The 23,324-nt window shown below is 39.7% G+C and overlaps 1 protein-coding gene across 1 annotated transcript; it reads left to right on the top strand.

The window, feature by feature from the left end:
* Positions 1-3,942: 3,942 nt before the first annotated feature.
* On the top strand, positions 3,943-20,228 carry LOC122549203 (granzyme K-like). The gene is made up of 5 exons (XM_043688617.2): positions 3,943-4,033; positions 5,377-5,533; positions 8,253-8,394; positions 15,941-16,210; positions 18,570-20,228. The coding sequence occupies exons 1-5, from the start codon at positions 3,973-3,975 to the stop codon at positions 18,750-18,752; spliced, it is 813 nt and encodes a 270-aa protein (XP_043544552.1). The 5' UTR covers positions 3,943-3,972; the 3' UTR covers positions 18,753-20,228.
* The last annotated feature ends 3,096 nt before the right edge of the window (positions 20,229-23,324 follow it).

The following is a 23,324-nucleotide window of genomic DNA, read 5'->3' as shown; positions in this document are numbered from 1 at the left end:
TGTACAGCCGCAACATGATTTCCCAACTTCTGTGTTCAAACTAAAACAAAATAATAACATATAAAAGCTTTCCACCAGCCTCACTCCACACACCACAACCCCCACATTCCATCTTAACCCTGCATATACCCTATGCCCTGTCCATCGAATCACAGAAGAGGCCCTTCAACCCATCAAAGCTGCAATAAATCTACACTTTCCAGCACTAGGCCCATACCTGTGAATGTTATGGTATTTCATAGGCTCATCCAAATTTTTTTAAAAGTTGGTAAGTTACCTGCTTCTCAACTACCCTTCCGGGCAGTACACTCTGGATCCCCACCACCCTCTGGTTGAAAGTATTTTTCCTCAAATCCCCTCTAAACTTCCTGCCTTTCACTTTAAAATTATTCAACCTTCTTATTGATCCTTCAACTAGGGGGAACATCCTGTACATGGCCCTTGTAACCTCATGCACCTCAATCAGGTCCCCTCTCAGCCTTCTCTGCTCTACAGAAAGCAACCTGAGCTTATCCGGTCTCTCTTCATAGCTGAAATGCTCCATCCCAGGCAACATCCTGGTGAATCTCCTCTGCGCCCCCTCCAGTGCAAACGCATCCTTCCTATTGTGTGGTGACCAGAACTGCATACAGTACTTCAGCCGTGGCCTAAAAACAAAGTTCTGCATAGCTCCAACATCACCTCCTTGATTGTTTGTCCTCTGGATGGCACACACTGCTGTCACTCTATGCTGGTGTTGGAAGGAGGTATTGGACTGCAGAGCACACGTCTGGGGGAGAGTCTTCAACATTGCTGGTACCAATGACTTAGGTAGGAAAGGGTTGAGGTCCTAACATCAAGTTTCAGTGAATGAGGACGAAGATTGAAAAGCAAGTCCTGTAAAGCAGTCATCTCAGGAGAGAACAGATGGCTGGAGAACAGGTGCAGGAGGGAAAGATACAGATTTCTGAGGCAGTGCGGCTGATTGTAGGACAGATGGGACCTGTACCAAATGAACGGGCTTCATCTTAGCACAACAGGAATTATTATCTCCACAGTCAGATTCACTCGTGCTGTTGAGGAGGATTTAAATTATTATGGAAGGGGGACGGAATCTGAGAGCACGCTCAGATTTGAAGTAAGGAAAACTGATAAAGGGAAGTGGAAGAACAGAATGTAAAATAAAAGACAGGTAAAGTATGGGCAAGGATCAAATAGACTCAGAATAAATAATAATGTTAAAAATGCATAATGAAAGACACTATCTGAATCCATGTAGCTTTCACAATAAGGTTGATTATTTGAAAAACATATTCAGGGTAAATGAATATGATTGAATTGCCAGTATGGTGAGTCACTACAAGGTTGGGAACTGGATACCTGAGAGACAATTAAAAAAGAGAAAAGGGTGGGGCTGCACTCTTGATATCACCAACGGTTGGTAAGTGTCGATAGACCCGACCTCACAACTAGAAAACCGTATAACATCCACATTGAAAAGCCTTCAGAAATCAGGGCAATTAAACAAGATAGATTTCCAAAAAATTGAAACCAGATGGATCCAACACACCCCACTTCTATGGACTACCTAAAGTACACAAACCAGGGGCCTCTCCTCAGATCCATAGTCTCACTACCTGGAATACTGACATACAGACTAGCCAAAGAACTCCACCGAAAACTGAAATACATGGTAGAAGACTCATGCCACTCCATTCACTCCACACAAATATTCCTGAACATCATCAAAGACATCAAGATAGAAGAGGAAGAAATAATGGTCTCCTTTGATGTAACAGCCCTGTTTTCATCAATTAACATCTACCTGGCCAAAGAAACATTGACCACCCTACGAAAGGAACCAAGGACACAAACACCAGACCGAACCAGTTTCATCAGTAAAGACAACAACCTTAAGCTAGGAGACCTGTGCCTCACCACCCACTTCATATTCAATACCAAGACCAACAAACAAATCAATGGAACACCCATGGGATTACCAATATCAGGATTCCCAGCAGAAGCAGTAATGCAGAGATTCTTACAAACAGCCCTCCCAACTGTTCAACCCAAACTTTGGATCCACTATATGGATGACACCTTTGTCACACCTTTGTCATCACAAAACAGAACAAATTAGAGGAAACCTACAACACCATCACAATATCCTCACTGGCATAAGATTCACAAAAGAGGAGAACAACAACGGACTCCCATTCCTACTGGAACGAACAGTTAATGGAGAACTTTAAACCAGCATCTACAGAAAAACAACGCATACTGACCAAATACTTAATTACATAAGCAATCATCCCAACACCAACAAACGGCATGACATCAGGACATTATTTCAATGAGCCACAACACACTGCAGCACCAAGGAGCTACAAAACAGCAGAAGAAAACTATCTGTACAGCATATTCAGGAAGAATGGGTACCCAACAAACACAGTCTGCCGATTTCTCAACAACAAACCCAAACAAGGAGACACAATGCTCCCAGAAACTCTAGCCACATTACCTTACACCAAAGACATCTCTGAAATGACTTCCAGACTACTCAGACCTCTTGGCATCATGGTAGCTCACAAACCTGCCAACACACTTAAACAGTGGCTAATGAATCTAAAGGACCCTATACAAACAACCAGCAAAACAAATGGCATCTATAAAATACCCTGCAAGAACTGTATTAAACACAACATCGGACAGACATGCAGAAAACTAGCCACCAGGATACACAAACACCAACTAGCCAACAAAGGACATGACCCACTATCACTAGTATCCTTGCACACAGACAAAGAAGGACACCACTTTGACTGGGATAACATATCCATCCTGGGACAGGCTAAACAGAGACACAAACGGGAATTCCTAAAGGCCTGGCATTCTAACCAGAACTCCATCAAATAAACATATTGATTTGGACCCCATTTATCACCCTGAGAAAAATAACTGCAAGTGATATCACCCACCTCAAGAAGCCAAGACACATAAATAGAAAGGGGGGCAAAACACCAACGCTTCACCAGAGGCTCACTAATGATGTTACCTTGTATGGTGCCCAAACATCTGAAAACAAACAGTTCAGCTCAGCAAGCAAACTTACAATCAGATTAGTCACTAAATGCTGTAACTATTAGTCAGAGCTTGGTTCTCTGTGATCATCATGTATTGCAGTATTCAGACATAATAATGAGTGCAACTTTGAAGTCTAAGCCTGAAGATGATCTTTAACGTTGTCTTCTCAGTCAGTCTGTAAAAACCAAACCTTTAGTATGATAGCAAACCACAAGATGAAGGGGATAAGAAACAGGCAGTGCAGCAAACATTGGTGGGATGTTAAAAACCACCAGACTGCAGTGGTGATATTGAACACAATATAAATCATAAAATCAGAGATGTATACAATTTAGATAGTCAGTGATAATGGATGTTGATATGCCTGCTCTAGTTAATTATTTTGTTCAACAGTAACCCCTATGAAGTAGATGTTGGAGGATTTGGTGATGGTTATGTTGTTGAATTGGAAGATGATTTGATTCTGTATTGTTGAAAATGACATTGCCTGTTGTTGTGTAGTGAAAATTTATTTACCATTTATCAAACCAAGACTGAATGTTGTCCAGGTCTTTGTGCGTCTTGGCATGGGTTGCTTCATTATTTGAGAGCATGTAAACAGAATAATGTGACAAATAGGTCATGTTTGACAGTACATTATTTAATTGAAAATTTCAGACTGCATGTAAAAATGATAGATTCAAAAACTTTAAAGAAACCACAGTGAAACCCCAATTTCCTCTTTCCAACGCCTTAATATTTATTACAATACTCTGGTGCTATGGCTGTTGATGTGTGGCTTGCTGTAAATGGAATAGACACACATAAAAAGGCTTCAGTTTCTTAGAGATGACATCAAAGAGAACAAACCACATCCCTTTGAGTGTATTATAAATTGAATGGGAACTTGTAGTCAGAAGAGAAGTTACAATGAAATCATTACAGCGTACTCTGCTCATTTCTTTGATTGTCATTGTTCTAACTCCAGCTTGTGAGTAATTAATATGATAATTTTATATCTATTACATTTATATGAGGATTTTGTATAATATTATTTATGTGATATGAATATTTTAAGCATTTTGCAATAACCAACCTGAACTTTCAAAATCTATTTGGCTAATACATTGAAGTTTATCGATTTCTATACTTATGGCAATAGAGATTTACTTCCAGTTAGTTCAATGTACTTTTATTTCTTAAAATGTTGAAAGAACAAAAACAACTTCCTTTCAAGGTAACAAAGTATTTAATAGGGAAAAGAAATTTGTTTTATTACTCAGCTGCTCGATAAAATGGTCGATCTAGTTCAGTCCCAGATTTCATTGTCTTGGGGGTAAATTTAAATTGATATGATTGAGTAAAACAGTGATTTTCAAAATTGCAATTCATTCTACACTCTATGTCATTACTCATTTCATTGAATACCTCAATGGGACCATCTGCAATTATAGTCAGAGACCTGAGTCTGGGAGCAGTGATAGATAGGTAAAAACAATGACTGCAGATGCTGGAAACCAGTTTCTGGATTAGAGATGCTGGAAGAGCACAGCAGTTCAGGCAGCATCCGAGGAGCAGTAAAATCGACATTTCGGGCAAAAGCCCTTCATCAGGAATATTGATTTTACTGCTCCTCGGATGCTGCCTGAACTGCTGTGCTCTTCCAGCTGTGATAGATAGCCAACCAGAAATCCTAAAAAGCAAATTCTGGACAGGGAAGGGCATTTCTTTTAGGTTTTTTTAGGGGGCTCTGAGTATCTTCCTTTGAAAATTATGGTCACTACCCCCATCCCCATTCTCCCCCAGCATCATTTTCCTCATTGCTAGTGACTGTCCCTTGGATCATCTCTGAGTGAACACCCATTGGTTGCCTTCCGACAGGGAGTGGGAATATATGGGTCTTTTTCTGATAGCTGGATGTTATTAGTTGGGTACTGTAAGGATCAGTGCTTGGGTCCTAGCTATTCAAAATATATATAAATGACCTGGATGAGGGAACAAATTGCAACCATGTTCTATCAGTGAACATCCCACTTCTGATTTGATCTTGGAGAGAAGGTCATTAAGAAAGTAGTTACTAATGTTTAGGCCTGGAACACTATCCTGAGAAGTTCCTGTAGTAGTGTTTTTGAACTGAGATCACAATCATCTTTGTTGTTACTGCAGCCGGCTGTGTATTTCAATTAGTCGATTTCAATTAGTGAAATGACGTTTAATGTTAAGAGCACTGACTTTCATCTCACCTTACTCATAACTACTCCTGTATTCATTCTGTAAGTATCAATTCTGGTTTCAATTGATGAAATAGGCTTTCAAAATCACCTTTTTATACAGATCATGGGGTGGAAATTATTGGAGGCCATGAAGTTAAACCTCATTCAAAACCCTATATGGCATCTATCCAATGTAACAAAAAAAAGAAATATGAACATTACTGTGGAGGGGCTTTGATCAGAAATAGATGGGTACTGACTGCAGCACACTGTGAATGGTAAGTTTTGCATGTGTGTGTGTGTGTGTATATATCTTTCATATATTATATATTTATGATTATTAACTCATTTTTATAATTGACTTACCCACACTTCACATCTAATCTATATCAAATAATTGCTTTCAAACAGTAAAACCAACCGTTATTGTTAAGCTGTATATCATGTTATTGGTGTATAATTCCATTGGCAAAATTCTTGATATGATTAAAATAAATTTTATCTACTCATTTATTTTTTATAGATGACTTACTTGGTGGTTAGATGGCAAAAAATCACGTATTTGTTTAGTTATGAACATAGAGAGTTATAGAGTCATAGGGTTGTACAGCACAGAAGCAGACCTCTCCATCCAACTAATCCATGCTGACTATAATCGCAAACCAAACTTTTCCTTGAAAGTGGAGTCACAGGTAGATAGAATAGTGAAGAAAGTGTTTGGTATGCTTTCTTTTATTGGTCAGAGTATTGAGTACAGGAGTTGGGACATCATGTTGCAACTGTACAGGACATTGGTTAGGCCACTGTTGGAATATTGCATGCAATTCTGGTCTCCTTTCTGTCGGAAAGATGGTGTGAAACTTGAAAGGGTTCAGAAAATATTTACAAGGATGTTGCCAGGGTTGGAGCTTTTGAGCCACAGGGAGAGGCTGAATAGGCTGGGGCTGTTTTTCCTGGAGTGTCGGAGGTTGAGCGGTGACCTTATAGAGGTTTACAAAATTATGAGGGGCATGGATAGGATAAATAGACAAAGTCTTTTCCCTGGGGTCGGGGAGTCCAGAATTAGAGGACATCGGTTTAGGATGAGAGGGGAAAGATATAAAAGAGACCTAAGGGGCAACCTTTTCACACAGAGGGTGGTACGCGTATGGAATGAGCTGCCAGAGGAAGTGGTGGAGGCTGGTACAATTGCAACATTTAAAAGGCTTTTGGATGGGTATATGAATAGGAAGGATTTTGGAGGGATATGGGCCAGGTGCTGGCAGGTGAGACTAGATTGGGTTGGGATATCAGGTCGGCATGGATGGGTTGGACCGAAGGGTCTGTTTCCAGGCTGTACATCTCTATGACTCTATGACTCTAATCCTATCTGCCTGTTTCTGGCTATATCCCTCCAAATCTTTCCTTTTCATGTACTTATCTAAGTGTCTTTTAAATTTTGTCACTGTGCCCACATCCACCACTTACTCGTGAAGTTCATTTCACATGTGAACCACTGTCTATGTAAAAAAAATTGCCCCCATGTCTTTTTTAAATCTCTTTCCTCTCACAATAACAATATCCCCCCAGTTTTGAAATCCCCCATCCTAGAGAGAAGACACCTATCATTAACACTATTTATAGTGTTCAGATATCTTCCATGTTCAGAACGTCATCTTATAACTAGGCAAAGCCAAGCTGTCAATATCCCTATATATGTAAAAGCTATAATGGAGTCTGATCACCTAAAGCTGTGCCCAAACGGGTATTTCATTGTGGTTTGTTGAATTCTTTTTTTTCTGGAGACAGAAATACATACCAAAATCATCCTTAAGTATCATCAATGAGTAATGCTGAAGCTTTCCAGTAGGTTTTTAACTCACACAGTTTGAGAGGAGTTTTATAGATAAAGAGAGGGATGATAGCGCTGTTGCTCCTCAGACAGATTATCTCAGAATTTGTCCAAACTTCAGTAGCTTTATTACATCCACAAACCTCTCTCCACAAGTAAACTGGATGTGTCCATGTTTGTTCCTTGCAAATGGAAATTGTTGCTGTTGTTACCAGAGCATTTGTCAATGTAAAGTGTCCTCTTCAAGGATGCTTAGACAACACCTCTCAATCCATAACCACTACCACCCAGAAGGGGAAGAGCAGCAGATACACCACTCAGTTGCAACTCGCCTTCCAAGATGCACACAGTTCACACTTGGAAACATATCGCCATTCTGTGACTGGGTCAAAATCCAGGAACTCCCTCCGTCAACCTCTAGCAAGTGGACTGCAGTGGTTCAAGAAGGCAATTTTGGCTTATACATCTTCATAATAATCACATCTGATGCTCCAGATCACACATGAAAAACAGACATTTGACAAAGTGACACTCAGCAGTTGAATGGTATTCTGGTGCTAACTTTAAGGGAGGAGATCCTCACTCTCTCCTGCTCCCTAATGGTGTGGGAGTGCACCAGTGGCACACAAACCAAGAAACAAACCACTTGACCTTACAAACATTATAATATCACTGCCTGGGATGTGCCCGCCAAACAAATTTTAATCTCACTTAAATTTTCTAGAGTGAATATTTTACACATCAGTTTCATTTTATTCCTAACCTCTAGTTATAAGTCACATTTGAATCTGACTGCATTTTCTTTTTAAATAACTATAATGTTTATAGAGATCAAAAGAAAAACAATCACTACTATTTAGATATTTGAAGTAAAAACAGAAAATTTTGGAAATGCACAACAGGTCAATCGACATCTGATCAAGCATCTTAATTAAAGTCCAACTTTTAGGGTACTGACTGAACTGCTGTTCATTCCAGGAATTTCTGTTTTCAGCAACACACCTATAGACGAAAGAAACAGTAAGTAATAAGGTTTGCTTAGTATTGCTCAGGTTGTTATTCTTATACTGTTTCCAGCCATTACCGTTCTTTCTTCCTGAATGTTTGAAAATTGCATTTTCTTATGGAAACAAAAAATAATTGTCTGCCTTTCTGATGAAATGCAGTAAAGGGCCTGTTCAAGTCGTACTTGGAGCCCATTCTCTGTCACAGAATGAGAAAAGTCAGCAAAAGATTCGGGTCAAGAAGCAGTATCCCCATCCAAAGTTTAACAAAAAAACTCCAGATGATGACATCATGCTACTCCAAGTATGAATTTTAATTTTTTAATTCTGGTTTGTTTGTTGTGTTTAAAACTGCTAATTTTGAAAGACAGCCCTGATGAATTCCACAAAAAAGTAGCAGCTTTGTGCGTTCAATCTCTTGGAGTAAAATTCATCGCAATTATTTAATGAGGTCTGCTCGTAGTTTTGTCAGTTAAAGTACTCGGCACAGTTGGATTTGATCCTGGCTTCATCCCTGTTCATGTCCAGCACAGGTCATTAGTATCTAATTATTGTCCGTTTTCTTTTTGCACTAACTGACTCTGATTAAATGAGGCATGTAAAAAACATGCTAGGAGCAGCAACTAGTATATCTAGAAATTAAATGCCAAGCTAGTGAAGTTACAAAACTAGAGTGCATGTATTCTAAACAGTGGATAGAACAATGTAATCCAACAGCCAACCAACCAGCTCAAAATTCTGTATTCCTATTATATTCAATAATCTATGTTGTCGTATGATTAAACAATTAATAAGAAGACTGTCACTTCTCCAAACCTCCCTTTTATTAATGATCATAAAATCCAGCATGTAGGTTTGCACCCATCTTCACTGAGTGGTTGATCCATTTTGACCCTGTCCTGAGGTCATTCCAGTAAATCTCCTCTGCTTCTATTCAAAGACACCATGTCCTCACTAAAATGTTGTTGATAGGAACGGACATGACATTCATAGGAATGGGCTTACAAAAGTTCAACGCACACTCCATTTGTACCCAGTGACTTGATTAATACCCAAGATTCTATCTGTTTTGTCAAATCTTCTTTTAATATGATCTGCTGCCATCAAAAGCATGTTCCGTCAGGTTCCTCTGTCCATGTACACTTTTTAAAATTGTGCCCCTAAGTCTATACTGGACCTTCCTAATCCTTGTCCCAAAATGCATCACCTCACATTTCTCTGTATGCCACTTGTCTGTGTCTTCTGTTCACCTAACTACATCCTGTTGTTAACAATCAGTATGGGTATTGGAATCATCATAATTTGCTGCAATATCTCCAAGCTTGATATCATCTGCAGATTTTGAAATAAATTTAATTACCCAAATCACTTATGTACGCAAAAAAGGAAGTGACCCTAGCATTGACCCCTTGGAAGCATCAGTATATATCACCTCCAGCTTGACAAATGGATATTGACGAGGTAAAAACAATGACTGCAGATGCTGGAAACCAGATTCTGGATTAGTGGTGCTGGAAGAGCACAGCAGTTCAGGCAGCATCCAAGGAGCAGCTGCTCCTTGGATGCTGCCTGAACTGCTGTGCTCTTCCAGGACCACTAATCCAGAAAATGGATATTTACTATAACTTGAAGTTTCCTGTCCGAAGTCAAATCTTTGTCCAACTGACACTGATCCTCCTATTCCATGAACAATTTTTGTTAGCCAGCATTTATGTAGAATACCATACTCTACAATGCAACACAATAAAAATTTATCATCATCTGTATTTGTTCATAAGAATTACAGTGAAAAGTTTTACATGTCACCCACCAGAGCACTGACAACAAAGATAGAAATCATACACAACAATTAAATAAATAAAATTAAGGCAAAACTCATCACCGTTCAGTTAATGAATCCAGGGCTTAGGGAATGCCGATTTAGGAAAGTTTGGAAAAGCCTGAAGACAGAAGTGGGATGAGGCCGCCATTCTAGGCTGCTGGAACAATAAGGTGGAAGCCTTTATCGAAGATTACTGCCATGCTGGGCCAAGACTGCCACTCTTGGATGAGTCCGCCTGGTGGGTCACTGGAATACCTAGACGCCGAAGATAAAGAAGACTTCTACAAGGGAAGAAGACCTCCATGCTAGGACAAGACCACCACACCAGAAGACTGTCATACAGAGAGATCACTACACTGTGCCAAGACTGCTTTTCTCCTCCTTTAGGCACTCTGGCCTAGCCTGCAAGTCTGGGCCAGGGGAGTCAAGAAGGGCAGTAAAGCCAAGCCAGGGAACTATAGACCGGTGAGCCTGACCTCGGTGGTGGGCAAGTTGTTGGAGGGGATCCTGAGGGACAGGATGTACATGTATTTGGAAAGGCAAGGACTCATTCGGGATAGTCAACATGGCTTTGTGCGTGGGAAATCATGTCACACAAACTTGATTGAGTTTTTTGAAGAAGTAACAAAGAATATTGATGAGGCCAGAGCAGTAGATGTGATCTATATGGACTTCAGTAAGGCGTTTGACAAGGTTCCCCATGGGAGACTGATTAGCAAGGTTAGGTCTCATGGAATACAGGGAGAACTAGCCACTTGGTTACAGAACTGGCTCAAAGGTAGAAGACAGAGGGTGGTGGTGGTGGAGGGTTGTTTTTCAGACTGGAGGCCTGTGACCAGTAGAGTGCCACAAGGATCGGTGCTGGGTCCATTACTTTTTGTCATTTACATAAATGGTTTGGATGCGAGCATAAGAGGTACAGTTAGTAAGTTTACAAATGACACCAAAATTGAAGGTGTAGTGGACAGTGAAGAGGGTTACCTCAGATTACAACAGGATCTGGACCAGATGGGCCAATGGGCTGAGAAGTGGCAAATGGAGTTTAATTCAGATAAATGCAAGGTGCTGCATTTTGGGAAAGCAAATCTTAGCAGGACTTATACACTTAATGGTAAGGTCCTAGGGAGTGTCACTGAACAAAGAGACCTTGGAGTGCAGGTTCATAACTCCTTGAAAGTGGAGTCGCAGGTAGATAGGATAGTGAAGAAGGCATTTGGTATGCTTTCCTTTATTGATCAGAGTATTGAGTACAGGAGTTGGGAGGTCATGTTGCAGCTGTACAGGACATTGGTTAGGCCACTGTTGGAATATTGCGCACAATTCTGGTCTCCTTCCTATCGGAAAGATTTACAAGGATGTTGCCAGGGTTGGAGGATTTGAGCTATAGGGAGAGGCTGAACAGGCTGGGACTGTTTTCCCTGGAGCGTCGGAGGCTGAGGGGTGACCTTATAGAGGTTTACAAAATTATGAGGGGCATGGATAGGATAAATAGACAAAGTCTCTTCACTGGGTTCGGGGAGTCCAGAACTAGAGGGCATAGGTTTAGAGTGAGAGGGGAAAGATATAAAAGAGACCTAAGGGGCAACTTTTTCACGCAGAGGGTTGTACCTGTATGGAACGAGCTGCCAGAGGATGTGGTGGAGGCTGGTACAATTGCAACATTTAAGAGGCATTTGGATGGTATATGAATAGGAAGGATTTTGGAGGGATATGGGCCAGGTGTTGACAGGTGGGACTAGATTGGGTTGGGATATCGGGTCGGCATGGACAGGTTGGACCAAAGGGTCTGTTTCCATGCTGTACATCTCTATGACTCTATGAATTATGAGTCAGCCCAGGACTTATTCCTCGCTTGCCAGGAGACCACAAGCTGGGCTGGAACTATGTCCTGGCACTGCTGCCATGGATGCTGTCGTTGCTTGAGGCCTCCTCCTTTACCACCACTCCCCAGGATTAAAATAAAAGAAACCAAAGAAAAAAGAGAGAAAAAGAGCTAAAGTAAAAAAGAAAAGCAAAGAGAAAGAAAGTTGATGGGGCTCAGCAAACTCCCCCTCAACTCCTTCGCCATCTTAATATATGTAGTACTTTATCAAGTACTTCCTTAAATTCTTAATATGGAGGACATCAACCTTCTCTGTTACTTCATCAAAAACTCAGTTTGATTGATCAAACACAAACTGATGTTTACAAATCCATACTTGATCTTTAGCCAATAGTTCACTGGCCATTTGTAAGTCTGCCTACTATCATAGTTATTTGCCAACCACGCCTAAACAGATAATTGAACTTTTTGTCAGATAGAAAATTTAGTATTAAAACAATGGGGTGGCTGCCTGTTTATTCATTCATAAAATTTGCAATTTAAGGTTCAAAAATTCAAAAGCATTTACTTCTCAAAGGAAACATGTTTTGATAGGTTCCCTATAATATCCAATTTAATTCCCAAAATTTTACATTGTCCTCAGCAACATTTGTGTTCTCAGTTGTGCCTCAGCAACATTTAGCAGAGAATTGAGATCATTTTAACTTTTGAAGAGATCGGGACAGTAGATGTTTCATGTGCTGCTTGGTTTTAGTCAATACTGAAGTTATTGGAGAATCAAATCAGCTAGCGAGATTTGTAGCTCAGGTTGACGTTCTGGATGTAGATCAGCGAGCAAACCTACATCAAGAATCAAATCAGCTGCAGGCCAATCCAGTGGGCGGCATGGTGGCACAGTGGTTAGCACTGCTGCCTCACAGCACCAAAGACCTGGGTTCAATTCCCGCCTCAGGCGACTGTCTGTGTGGAGTTTGCACATTCTCCCCGTGTCTGCGTGGGTTTCCTCCGGGTGCTCCGTTTCCTCCCACAGTCCAAAAATGTGCAGGTTAGGTGAATTGGCCATGCTAAATTGCCTGTAGTGTTAGGTGAAAGGGTAAATGTAGGGGAATGGGTCTGGGTGGGTTGCGCTTTGGCGGGTCGGTGTGGACTTATTGGGCCGAAGGGCCTGTTTCCACATTGTAAGTAATCTAATCAAAATGGCAGCTCACCCACGAAGTAGGGCTGATGAAAATGAATCCAGGATATGAGTACCCAGATAATTACTTCATACTGGGCAATATAGTACAGGAGCAAACAGACTAAAGAGAAGCATAAACATACAGGGGCTAAAAATAAACTTTAAAATAAATGTATAAAATGATGATCATGTTAGTCTTAATTTCTTTAACATCATGACTGCAATGTATTTACCAATCACGTTTCTTCATATTTACTATTGTGTTGATAGAAGAAATGTCACAACCTTTAGCAAAAAGAACTGAAAACAGTTTCTGTGGTTTTCAACAACTTTGCAGTTGTACTAGTCACTTTTTTATACTTTCAACTCCAATTTGATCTGATTTCTTTTAAGAATTTCTCTGTCAAACCCGCACTCAACTTATCAAAGTTTGCAAGTAATTCCAACAGAATCAATGAGGAATGAGCTAGGTAGCAATAAAGGAAATAACCTTTACAGTAAGGAATCATGTTCATCTCATGCAGTGTGTCCATTTCAACATGCTCGCCATCAATATTTTCAAATATTTGGCAAATAGGCCTATTTTCTTCCCAGTTAGGAATTATTACTTTCTTTATTCACCAATGACTATCTTTAAGTCAACTTAACCCTGCTTGTAATCACATTTTAGCAAAATATCCTTCATTAACATGATCTCCACGACAATTTGGCAATGAAATGTCCCAGGAGAAAGTGAGGACTGCAGATGCTGGAGATCAGAGCTGAAAATGTGTTGCTGGAAAAGCGCAGCAGGTCAGGCAGCATCCAAGGAACAGGACAATCAACGTTTCGGGCATGAGCCCTTCTTCAGGATTCCTGAAAAAGAGCTCATGCCTGAAACGCTGATTCTCCTGCTCCTTGGATGCTGCCTGACGTGCTGTGCTTTTCCAGCAAGACATTTTCAGCAATGAAACGTCCCAGATCACTGAGCCCTAGGGATACAGATTAGCAATGTCAAACATATTTATGCATCTAAGCCATAGTGACTACCCAGACCAACCTCACCTGTCCATTATCCCGCACGACCCTTTGCTTTCCCAAGATCTATTGCCTACTACTCCTGTGTTGTAACATTTGTAATTATAATCTCTCTGCATCCCAGCATGCTGCGTCCAATCCCCTCAATGGACTTTCCCAGTAGTCCCACCACAGCACCTGATAAACCCCATTGTCTTTCAGTAAACTGACCCCCTGGACTGAGCATAGTCCATCTCTTGAACCAGCCTGGAATGACAGCCCAGACTGATATCGGTGCCACTTCCTGGCTGATGTATCACTAATCCCTAGACTGGTTGCACTGGGCTTGCAGGACTGATGTTGGCCCACACCCCAGACTGTACAGATACAAAACCCTGACCCTTACCATCCAAACTGGCTGACTAACCATGTCCGTGCCCTTGGACTGAGATTGAATACTACCTTTGACTTACTGCACCAGTAACCCCTAATTGACGACAGTTGCATCTTGATATGACTGAGGACTACTGCCATTTGGTTATTGAGATATGGCTATTTCGTCGAAGCACATGCAGTGTTATTTTCCACAGATGCTACCAGCTCATGTGAAGGCATGACATTCAATTAACATGGTGGTCTACAGCCATTTGAAGATGAAAGTAATTCCTATTTCAATAACTAAACCTGGAAGTGAATGTTGCAACCTCACAACTCTCTGTGCAAGCAAGTTTATTTTGTCTCCTTTTCTCGTCTTATACCCCTTGAGGATTGTAAAGACTCTGTTTCTACCGTTTCTGTTTTTCGTTGTCCTTTTCTGTCCTTTAATGTTCTCACATTTCTATCATCTCCTCTAAAATCTTTCTTCATTCAGAAGGTAATGAATCCATGTAGTTATTTATCACAAAAGGTTCCCGAGGCTGTTAAGTATATCAAGCCTGAGATAGACAGATTTTTAATCAGTAAGGGAATCAAGAGGTAGAGGAAAAAGGCAGGAAAGTGCAGTTGAGGTTTCTCAAATCAGCCTGAATCTCATTGAATGGCAGAGCAGATTCAATGGGCTGAATGGCTACTTTTGCTCCTACGTTTATGGTCTCATGGTCATTCTAACAAAGAAGATGTTAATACAATTGTAATGTCATTAGACTAGTAATCTAGATGCCCAGGTGCATTAGGTACAACCCAGATATGGAAGGATTTTCTTATGAGGTAAGGTTGAGTAGGTTGACTTTCTACTCATTGGAGTTTAAGAGAATGAGAGGTGGCCTTATTCAAATACGTAAGATACTTTGGGGGCTTTACAGGGTAGATGCAGAAAGATTGCTTTCTGTTATGGCAGAATCTAGGTCCAGAAAGAATAATCTCAGAGTAAGGATTTACCCATTTAAAACAGATAGGTAGTATTCTTCCTCCTGAATCTATGGAATGTTTTACCACAAAGGGTTTTAGTGATTAGATCATTAAGTACATTGAAAGTTCAGATATACAGATTTTTAATCAGTCAGGTAATCAAGGGCTACGTGGCAAAGGCAGGAAAGTGGTGTTGAGGATTATCAGATCAGTCATGATCTCATTGAATGGGCTACTTCTGCTCCTATGTTTTATGGCATCATGGGAAAACCTCAAGATCAAATTAATTACTTCAGTTGAGATGCTTGGCATTCGACAAATTCTTTCCAGCCTCCTTGACCTACCAGTGGAAAAAGCTTGCTCCAGAGTGCCCCTCCATTGATTCCTGGTGTACAGATGTTGGATGGGAACTGGATTGAGGTGGGCTGTAAAATTCCAGATAACAACAATCACCATCAAAATTTGTAGATGATTAACAACATCTGGAAACCCATCCCAAAGGGTTTCCAGATGTCTGTGAACCATTGTCTGATCCAAGACAGAATATTCAATCCAACAGGAGAAACACTTGTGGTCCAGTTTTATTAGAAGCTGAAAATTACAGTTCTCCTTTGGAATAACTTAATACAGTAAGATTTTGTTCATAGCTTGAATAAAAATATTCATTTATTCATATTGTACCCCAGCTCTCCAGTGAAGCAAAGATCAACAAATATGTGGAACTGCTCAACCTACCAAAAGGTAAGGATAAGGATATAAAACCTGGAATTCGCTGTACAGTGGCAGGATGGGGACAAACAAAGTCAAAAACTCCATCTGACACTCTTCAAGAAGTGATGCTATATGTGATTGATCGTAAAACATGCAACAGCAAGCAATATTATAATCATCAACCTCAAATAACCAAGGACATGATCTGTGCTAGTGACCGAAAAGGCAGAGAAGATACTTCCATGGTGAGTGTACTATGATGTTACAATAAGCAGGAAGGTCTTTGAATTTTGAAATCCATTTGTTCATTAATGCATTTAATGGAAAAAACTTTCTATCCGTACAAGGTCTGACCCACATATAATTCCAAGTTCACATTATCAAGACTGACTTGGAACTACTAAACAAAAATCCAAAGAACTGCAGATGCTGGAACTGCAGAAACAAAAACAGAAATTGCTGAACAACTCATCAGGTCTGGCAGCATCTGTGGAGACAAAGCAGAGTTAATGTTTTGGGTCCAGTGAGCCTTCTTCAGAACGTTAACTCTGCTTTCTCTCCTCAGATGCTGCCAAACTTGTCATGCTTTTTCCAATAATTTCTCTTCTTATTTTTGACTCTGAACTACTCTTGAAATTGCTTTTGAATTCAGACCATTTTATCCACAAAATGCTTGACTAAAGCAGTCCACCATCACCACCTTCTCAGACAAATAGATATGAGCAATAAATGCTATCTCTTCAATCAATGGCCACATCCCAGCAAGAAAAATGTAAACTGATAGATGAGCTACTGGATTAAGAATGTAGACACGGTCATCATGGAGGAAGAATCTCCCCAATGGTTCATGGAATTTTCTAGCAGTTCATATCATACCCAGTGTCACATTAACTTCCTTTCACCCTGCTAATGTGATTTTCAATTTCAATAAATTCTGCCTACTGGTAAACATATTGCACTGCAAACACCAAAAGGATGGCTTGGTGATCCAGAATGATTGTGCCTTCATTTGAAGTAATTTGCTTAAGGCCTGTAAGTGAGCAACAGCAAAAACATGCTATCATTAAGATATATCTTAAGGGTTTGCTGATGCAGCAGTTTTTTTGTGATCTTGTAGCTGAGTCCAGATGTTAGATTACTTCACATGGTCTCAGATCAACCCTCAATCTCATCCTCCAACTAAAAAGCATTAAAGCAACTAAGCAAGAAAGACTAAGGCATTTAAAGGATGGCAATCGACAAAATGCTCCTTGGAATACTTGTTAAGAAGTTATAACCCCTGGATTTAAATGGAAAATGGTTAGATTGATAGGGAATTAATTCTGTAGTATTTTCTGCTCTTATTTACAATTTCCAGCATCCACAGTGCTTTGCTTATATTAGAATGATTATAAACTTGGCAACCTCTCCTCATAACTACAATTCTTCCTGCTTGATAACTATCACTCCCTTAGTGTCTTTATATCTTTCCTAATGAGTAAAATCATAATTGTCCTCAATAATCTAGCTGAATCTCAGTGGATTCCCTTTCCCAATGCTAGGGATTTTGATCAGACACAAGACACTGAATGCTTTAGAATGAGGGACTCACACGACACCCCTTATTCCACTCCATCCATTAGCATCCCACCAGGTGTCTGCAAGGAACCCTTGCTACTTGGTAAATCTCCTGCTCGCCACAGGGTGAATGCCAGCTGCAGGATTTATTGATTAATTGCTGACTTGATGGACTCAATTGACAGATTTCGCAAAACCAGGAGTGGGAACATTCGAGGTGTTCACCCACAACCTTCTCAACCCAATAAATACCCTCACTATCAAACTCACCAAAGAGGAGGTTGTTAATTTTCACCCACCAAATAAGACTAGCAATTTGGTCCAACATACCTTCTCAAGCAAACAAGAAATGGATAAATGTAGCTTTTCCACATGATACCCAAACCCTGTGAGCATACTTTAAACATTACAGCCTGCTATTCAAGCTAGGTGGTATTCTATCAAAAGCTTATAAGGATGAAATAGAGTATTAAGGGTTTATTGTAGCAGCAAATTCAGGAGTGTTAGTTCACAGCTCAAAGATACATTTGATTGCAGGATTTTTTTAATGCCGGAGGATCTGGGTATTTGTGGCCCATCTCAAATTGCCTTCGAACTAAATTGTTTGTTCAGCTATGATATATATCAGCGTTATATTCCAAATATCAGTTGAATTCAAGTATCACCTTTTGCCCTGTGAACACACATCTACAAGCCTTGGATTACAAGTTCAATGGCAATACCATGTCATCACTGTTTCCTGCAGGAAGACAATTTATGATATTTCCTGCACCAACAAGATTAACTGCAATGGTTAGTATGTACATTCTGATATAGAAACAAATTCTGGAGAACTTAGCAAATCCGGCAGCATCTGTGAAAAGGGAAACAAAGTTAACACTTCAAGTTTGAGACAACTCTTCTTCAGAATATTCTTAAATATAAGTCTTAACATGCAGATAAATACTGAGCACAGCTCAATATGGCAGGAAGGTATTGCAATTTTAATAGGTTTAAGTTTATCCAATTCTGCTTAATTATTGTCTTTCTCATCTTTTTTTCTTCCAGGGTGATTCAGGTGGTCCTTTAATTTGCCGAAATAAATATAAAGGGATTGTGTCTTATGGCCCTAAGGATCCAGATGCCAAAAAGCCTGGGATTTACACTTTCATAACAAAGAAATACCTTGATTGGATTGAGAAAGTAATTGGTGTGAAAACTTACAACATGACAGCTGAAGGCTTGTATTGAGAATGATGATTCTTACCGTGACTCGGTTTTACTTTTACCTTGTAGAATTGCTTTGCTCAGAGAAGGGCTAGCATGCATTTGCCTATGCTTTTAGTACATTGTACAGGATTCAAATTCAACAGAAACTAAAATGAGAAATTCTCAGTATGAAATGTGTCACACTTCATTCACTGAATCTTTGAATAGGACTATGAGTTGTGAAAGTGACTGAACAACTCTTGTGAGTAAGCATTTAAGAGGTTTTGAGATCAAGCAATAAATTTTGGTCACTTGTTGCATTGTAATTGGAACAAATTACTAAGTAACAGAAGTGTTACTTAACGAAAGAAAACAGTCAATATTCTTGCTTGACTCCCATGGCTGCAGAAAGCTTGTGACTTTCTCTCCCAAAGTTGACATCAATTCTGTGCACTAAACCTCTTTTCTCCAGTTTTGACTTCTGTAATCCGATCCCTTGCTTGTGTTCTGATGTTGCAATCATACAATGGTCTTGTTGGCCATAGTCATTGATCCATAGACAAGATATCCTCAACACCTGAACAACCCATTGTTAACTCTTTACCATGGAGCCATTTGTCAGATTACTTAGTTATGCATCCAAACTCATTGATCTCTACATCTCAAAGCAAAGCCTTTAATAACTGATTTAGACATTTGTCCATGCTTCTCTTTTGCCATTCAAACTGGCCCAAACCTTCTCGTTAGCATTGAAACCCTTTCTTTTCTGATGCTGATGAAAGAAAATCTCAGCTTCTTTCTGTTTTTTGGGCTGATTTTCAAATGGGGAAATCCTTCTAAAGTCAATATGTATGGATTCCTTGGTGGAATAGCAGTCTATGCAGAAGCTATGTACTATTTTTACAACATTAGCCATCATATTTTGATCACTATTAGTTTAAATGTCAGAGAACTTTTTAGTTGGTGTAAATATTAATGAAAGGGGTGAATGTGTAGTGTGACATAGAGTCAGGTGAGTGAGCTGAGAGGGTAAGGAAGTAGGGTGGCAGCTATGTACGTTGGCAAGGGTGATAGGTAAGTTGAGCAACTGGGAGTAAATGAATAGGTGGCAGCTGGACTGGGTTACAAGGTGGTACAGTGGTATCAATTCCTGATGCAGTGTGACTTTATATGACTCAAATCACACAAGCTCTTTATCCTGAGCATAAATTCATAATTATCCCTTAATCATACAAAGTCCAAAATACACTTTAAAAGAATTTGTTTCACAAAATTTTCAAAATATGCAACAGGATGGGTATCTGAATAGAAAGGGTTTGGAGAGATATGGGCCGGGTGCTGGCAGGTGGGACGAGATTGGGTTGGGATATCTGGTCGGCATGGACGGGTTGAATCTAAGGGTCTGTTTCAAGGGTCTGTACATCTCTATGACTCTAAGAAGTATTTTAAAGATCACACAAAAGATGTAAAAAGTATAGACAATGAGATTCTATAGTTACAGACTAGCTATTAGATTCTGCATCATACAAACTATTGAAGCTTTGAATTAAAGCGATTATTTGTAACACAAGCAATTTAATTGTCATTTTTCTGGAGTGAACAGTTCTTCAATGAACCCAAAACTTCTGACAGCATCTAAGGCCTGTGCCATGAGTTAGTGCGGCTATCTCCAGCTTCACAAAGATATTATTGGAGGATGGACCTCATGATAGTTAGGTTATCTTACAGAACCCTAACCTCAAATTGTCTGGGAATCTCCTGGAAAGCAACAAGCAGCCCTGCTGATATTTATACTTTAAATTTCCCATTATAGCCACAGGAGACTTCTAAACTACCTTCTTACTTTTCCTGACAGACACACTTCCATCTGACTGATCCTGATGTGTCATCACTTCACTAAATCTACTAACCATCACACTCTGTATCTCCTGAATGTTCTCAATGAGATTAAGCCTAAAAAGAAGCCCTTAAAAACATCTTATATAGAAACTATCCTTCCTTATTCACATATTTTAATCTTAAGAATGCAAAAGATAAAAAAAACATTTTTTTTAAAAGTCAAGCACTTAGCTGAAACTCTCATCAAATGAAAAGAAAGCACCCTCCTCAAGTCTTTTATCTGTCAGCTTTCAAATCTCTGGAAAGGCATTGTCATTTTTGGAGTCTTTCATTTGAAAACTTCCATAATGTGGGAAAACACCAAGGAAAATTGAGTTGGGAAGATTATTCTAAAGTAAGTTATATTTCTTCCTCCTCAGCTGCTTATATTTCCCTTCATTGCTGCATGGAAATGATGACAGAGAGACAGGCCCCAGTATCTATTAGTTAACCTATTTTTTCTCACTTTTATTGCTGAATCCAAAAAGCACCAGGAAAGGATTACTGGAGATCTCTGGGAAAGAGTCAAGATCTCTGGATTGTTTATAGATTGAAGCAAGGAAACCTTACAATATTTAACCCTGCCTTTTTAAAGGCTGCAAATTCTATCTCCTGAAAGTCTGGCCTAGTTCATGGCTTTCTTAAAAGATTTTTTTATATCTGTGAAATAGTTCCGTTCCCTCAAAAATCAACCCTCTGTATTCATGATACTGTAGTGGGAGTCTCACTTCAGCGAAGCACAATGCTCCTTCTCTTCATCAGCAGCAGGTTCCCTTCATTTGGTGGGGCCCACTCTCAATTGGTAATGGAACCTAAAAGGAGGAGACTGGGTCAGAGTCAGCAGGGTTACAGTAGCATGTGAAAATTGCATGATACCTTAAACTGCAGTGAGAGGAAAGAAATCCACATCACTCATTTGCAGCTATACAATAGAGTCATAGAGTCATAGAGATGTACAGCATGGAAACAGACCCTTCGGTCCAACCCGTCCATGCTGACCAGATATTCCAACCCAATCTAGTTCCACCTGCCAGCACCTGGATCATATTCCTCTCAACCCTTCCTATTCATATACCCATCCAAATGCCTTTTAATTGTTGTCATTGTACCAACCTCCACCACTACTTCTGGCAGCTCATTCCATACACGTACCACCCTCTGTGTGAAAAGGTTGCCCCTTAGGTCTCTTTTATATCTTTCCCCTCTCACCCTAAACCTATGCCCTCTAGTTCTGGACTCCCCGACCCCAGGGAAAAGACTTTGCCTATTTATCCTATCCATGCCCCTCAAAATTTTGTAAACCTCTATAAGGTCATCCCTCAGCCTCCGACACTTCAGGGAAAACAGCCCCAGCCTGTTCAGCCTCTCCCTATAGCTTAAATCCTCCAACCCTGGCTCATGCTATTGTATGAATATTTCAAGATTTCAACTTTACAACAATCCTGGTCTCGGATGTTATACTCCACATAATGTATGTTGATTGTGCTTCTGATCCTTAACATTGAATCTTTGGAGGACGGTGTAATTTTTCTTGTGCAAAGGCAATAATCATCATTACAAGTATCTGCTTAAACAGAACATTGTTAGTATAAAATGTTTGTGTAGTTTTATATTCTGTATTCATAATGATGTTAATGTACAGGTACAGTTGAAGTTGAAATGTAGATTTAACAGAGAGCAAATATAACAAGTACGGTATGCATATTACTGCTTTCTGTGCAGCCTAGATGGCTGTTGTAGAACTTGTACTTGAAAAATGAAACCTGCAGCTAAAAATACATCTGTATCCGCTTAACTACTTGACCAGTTCACTAAAATTTCAATTTGCGTTTCACAAGTGTAAAGTCTGGACTTCAATGAACAACACATTAGGAGTAAAGACTGGACAAATATGTTGCAAAGCCCACGGTGCAAGGAGTGCACTGTCTCTCTCTAGTCCTTCTGCTCCCCCGGTCACAACATACTTATAATCTTCAGCCCAGTTCACAATATGATCAATTATATGCTTCCTCAATATCAGACATTGAATAAAAATTTCCATTAACCAGATTTCTTTACAAAAGATTATTGATTTATTATAACACAAAATTATTCCACAAAGATGACAATTTCATTAACCTATCCAATTTGTCATCAAAATATAAATGCTTACCCCTCTAAATAACCTAAGTAAAAAGAAAACAAAATTATTTTTCTTTGCAGAGATTCACTTAGGGAAAAAATAATATTTTGCCAACAAGGGCTAGTTTCCAAAGGGGAAAATGTAGATAAGTTGTGGAATGTTTGGATATTTGTAAATGTGACATTCTGGCATGTTTAGAGAGGTGTCCAGACACATGCATTTGACTCTTGGGTCTTTGTTGGCACAGTTTACTCAGAAAGCACTGTATTGAGAAATCTTCCAGTCACTTTTCAAGATGTCATTCAGGTTTCACACTGGATTAACAGCAATGCTGCTTCAGAAACAGGAAAGGGATGAGCTCGACAGTCTTTCCTCCAAAGACTCTTTCTCCCACCTGAAAACCGAACAATCGTCAAGTGTAACACTATTCAAACAAGGCAGCCCATAAAACCAGACAGGGAATTTCTATAATGACTCCAAACAATCAGCCAAAAAAATTGTGATTTCCCAGAAGTTTTTTTTTAAATCCAAAATGCTCTTATTAATCTTTCTTTTTAAAAAATGCCCAGTATCACCATAGAAGTTGAAGTAAATTATTTTTTTCCACAATAACT

This window comes from Chiloscyllium plagiosum, unplaced genomic scaffold, assembly GCF_037043375.1.
Source record: "Chiloscyllium plagiosum isolate Xiang-an unplaced genomic scaffold, Cpla_swu_hap1 HiC_scaffold_1, whole genome shotgun sequence".
NCBI classification, from domain to species: Eukaryota; Metazoa; Chordata; class Chondrichthyes; order Orectolobiformes; family Hemiscylliidae; genus Chiloscyllium; species Chiloscyllium plagiosum.
The sequence above is the reverse complement of the archived record's forward strand: the minus strand, read 5'-3'. Positions and strand labels throughout refer to the sequence as shown.

What these genes read in the sequence shown, in the direction of transcription:
- LOC122549203 (XM_043688617.2), top strand. Translation starts at nt 3,973, where the DNA reads ATGAAATCATTACAGCGTACTCTGCTCATTTCTTTGATTGTCATTGTT. An exon ending in ACTGCAGCACACTGTGAATG is followed by an intron (nt 5,534 to 8,252) that starts GTAAGTTTTGCA and finishes GATGAAATGCAG; the next exon opens with TAAAGGGCCTGTTCAAGTCG. An exon ending in GCAGAGAAGATACTTCCATG is followed by an intron (nt 16,211 to 18,569) that starts GTGAGTGTACTA and finishes TTTTTCTTCCAG; the next exon opens with GGTGATTCAGGTGGTCCTTT.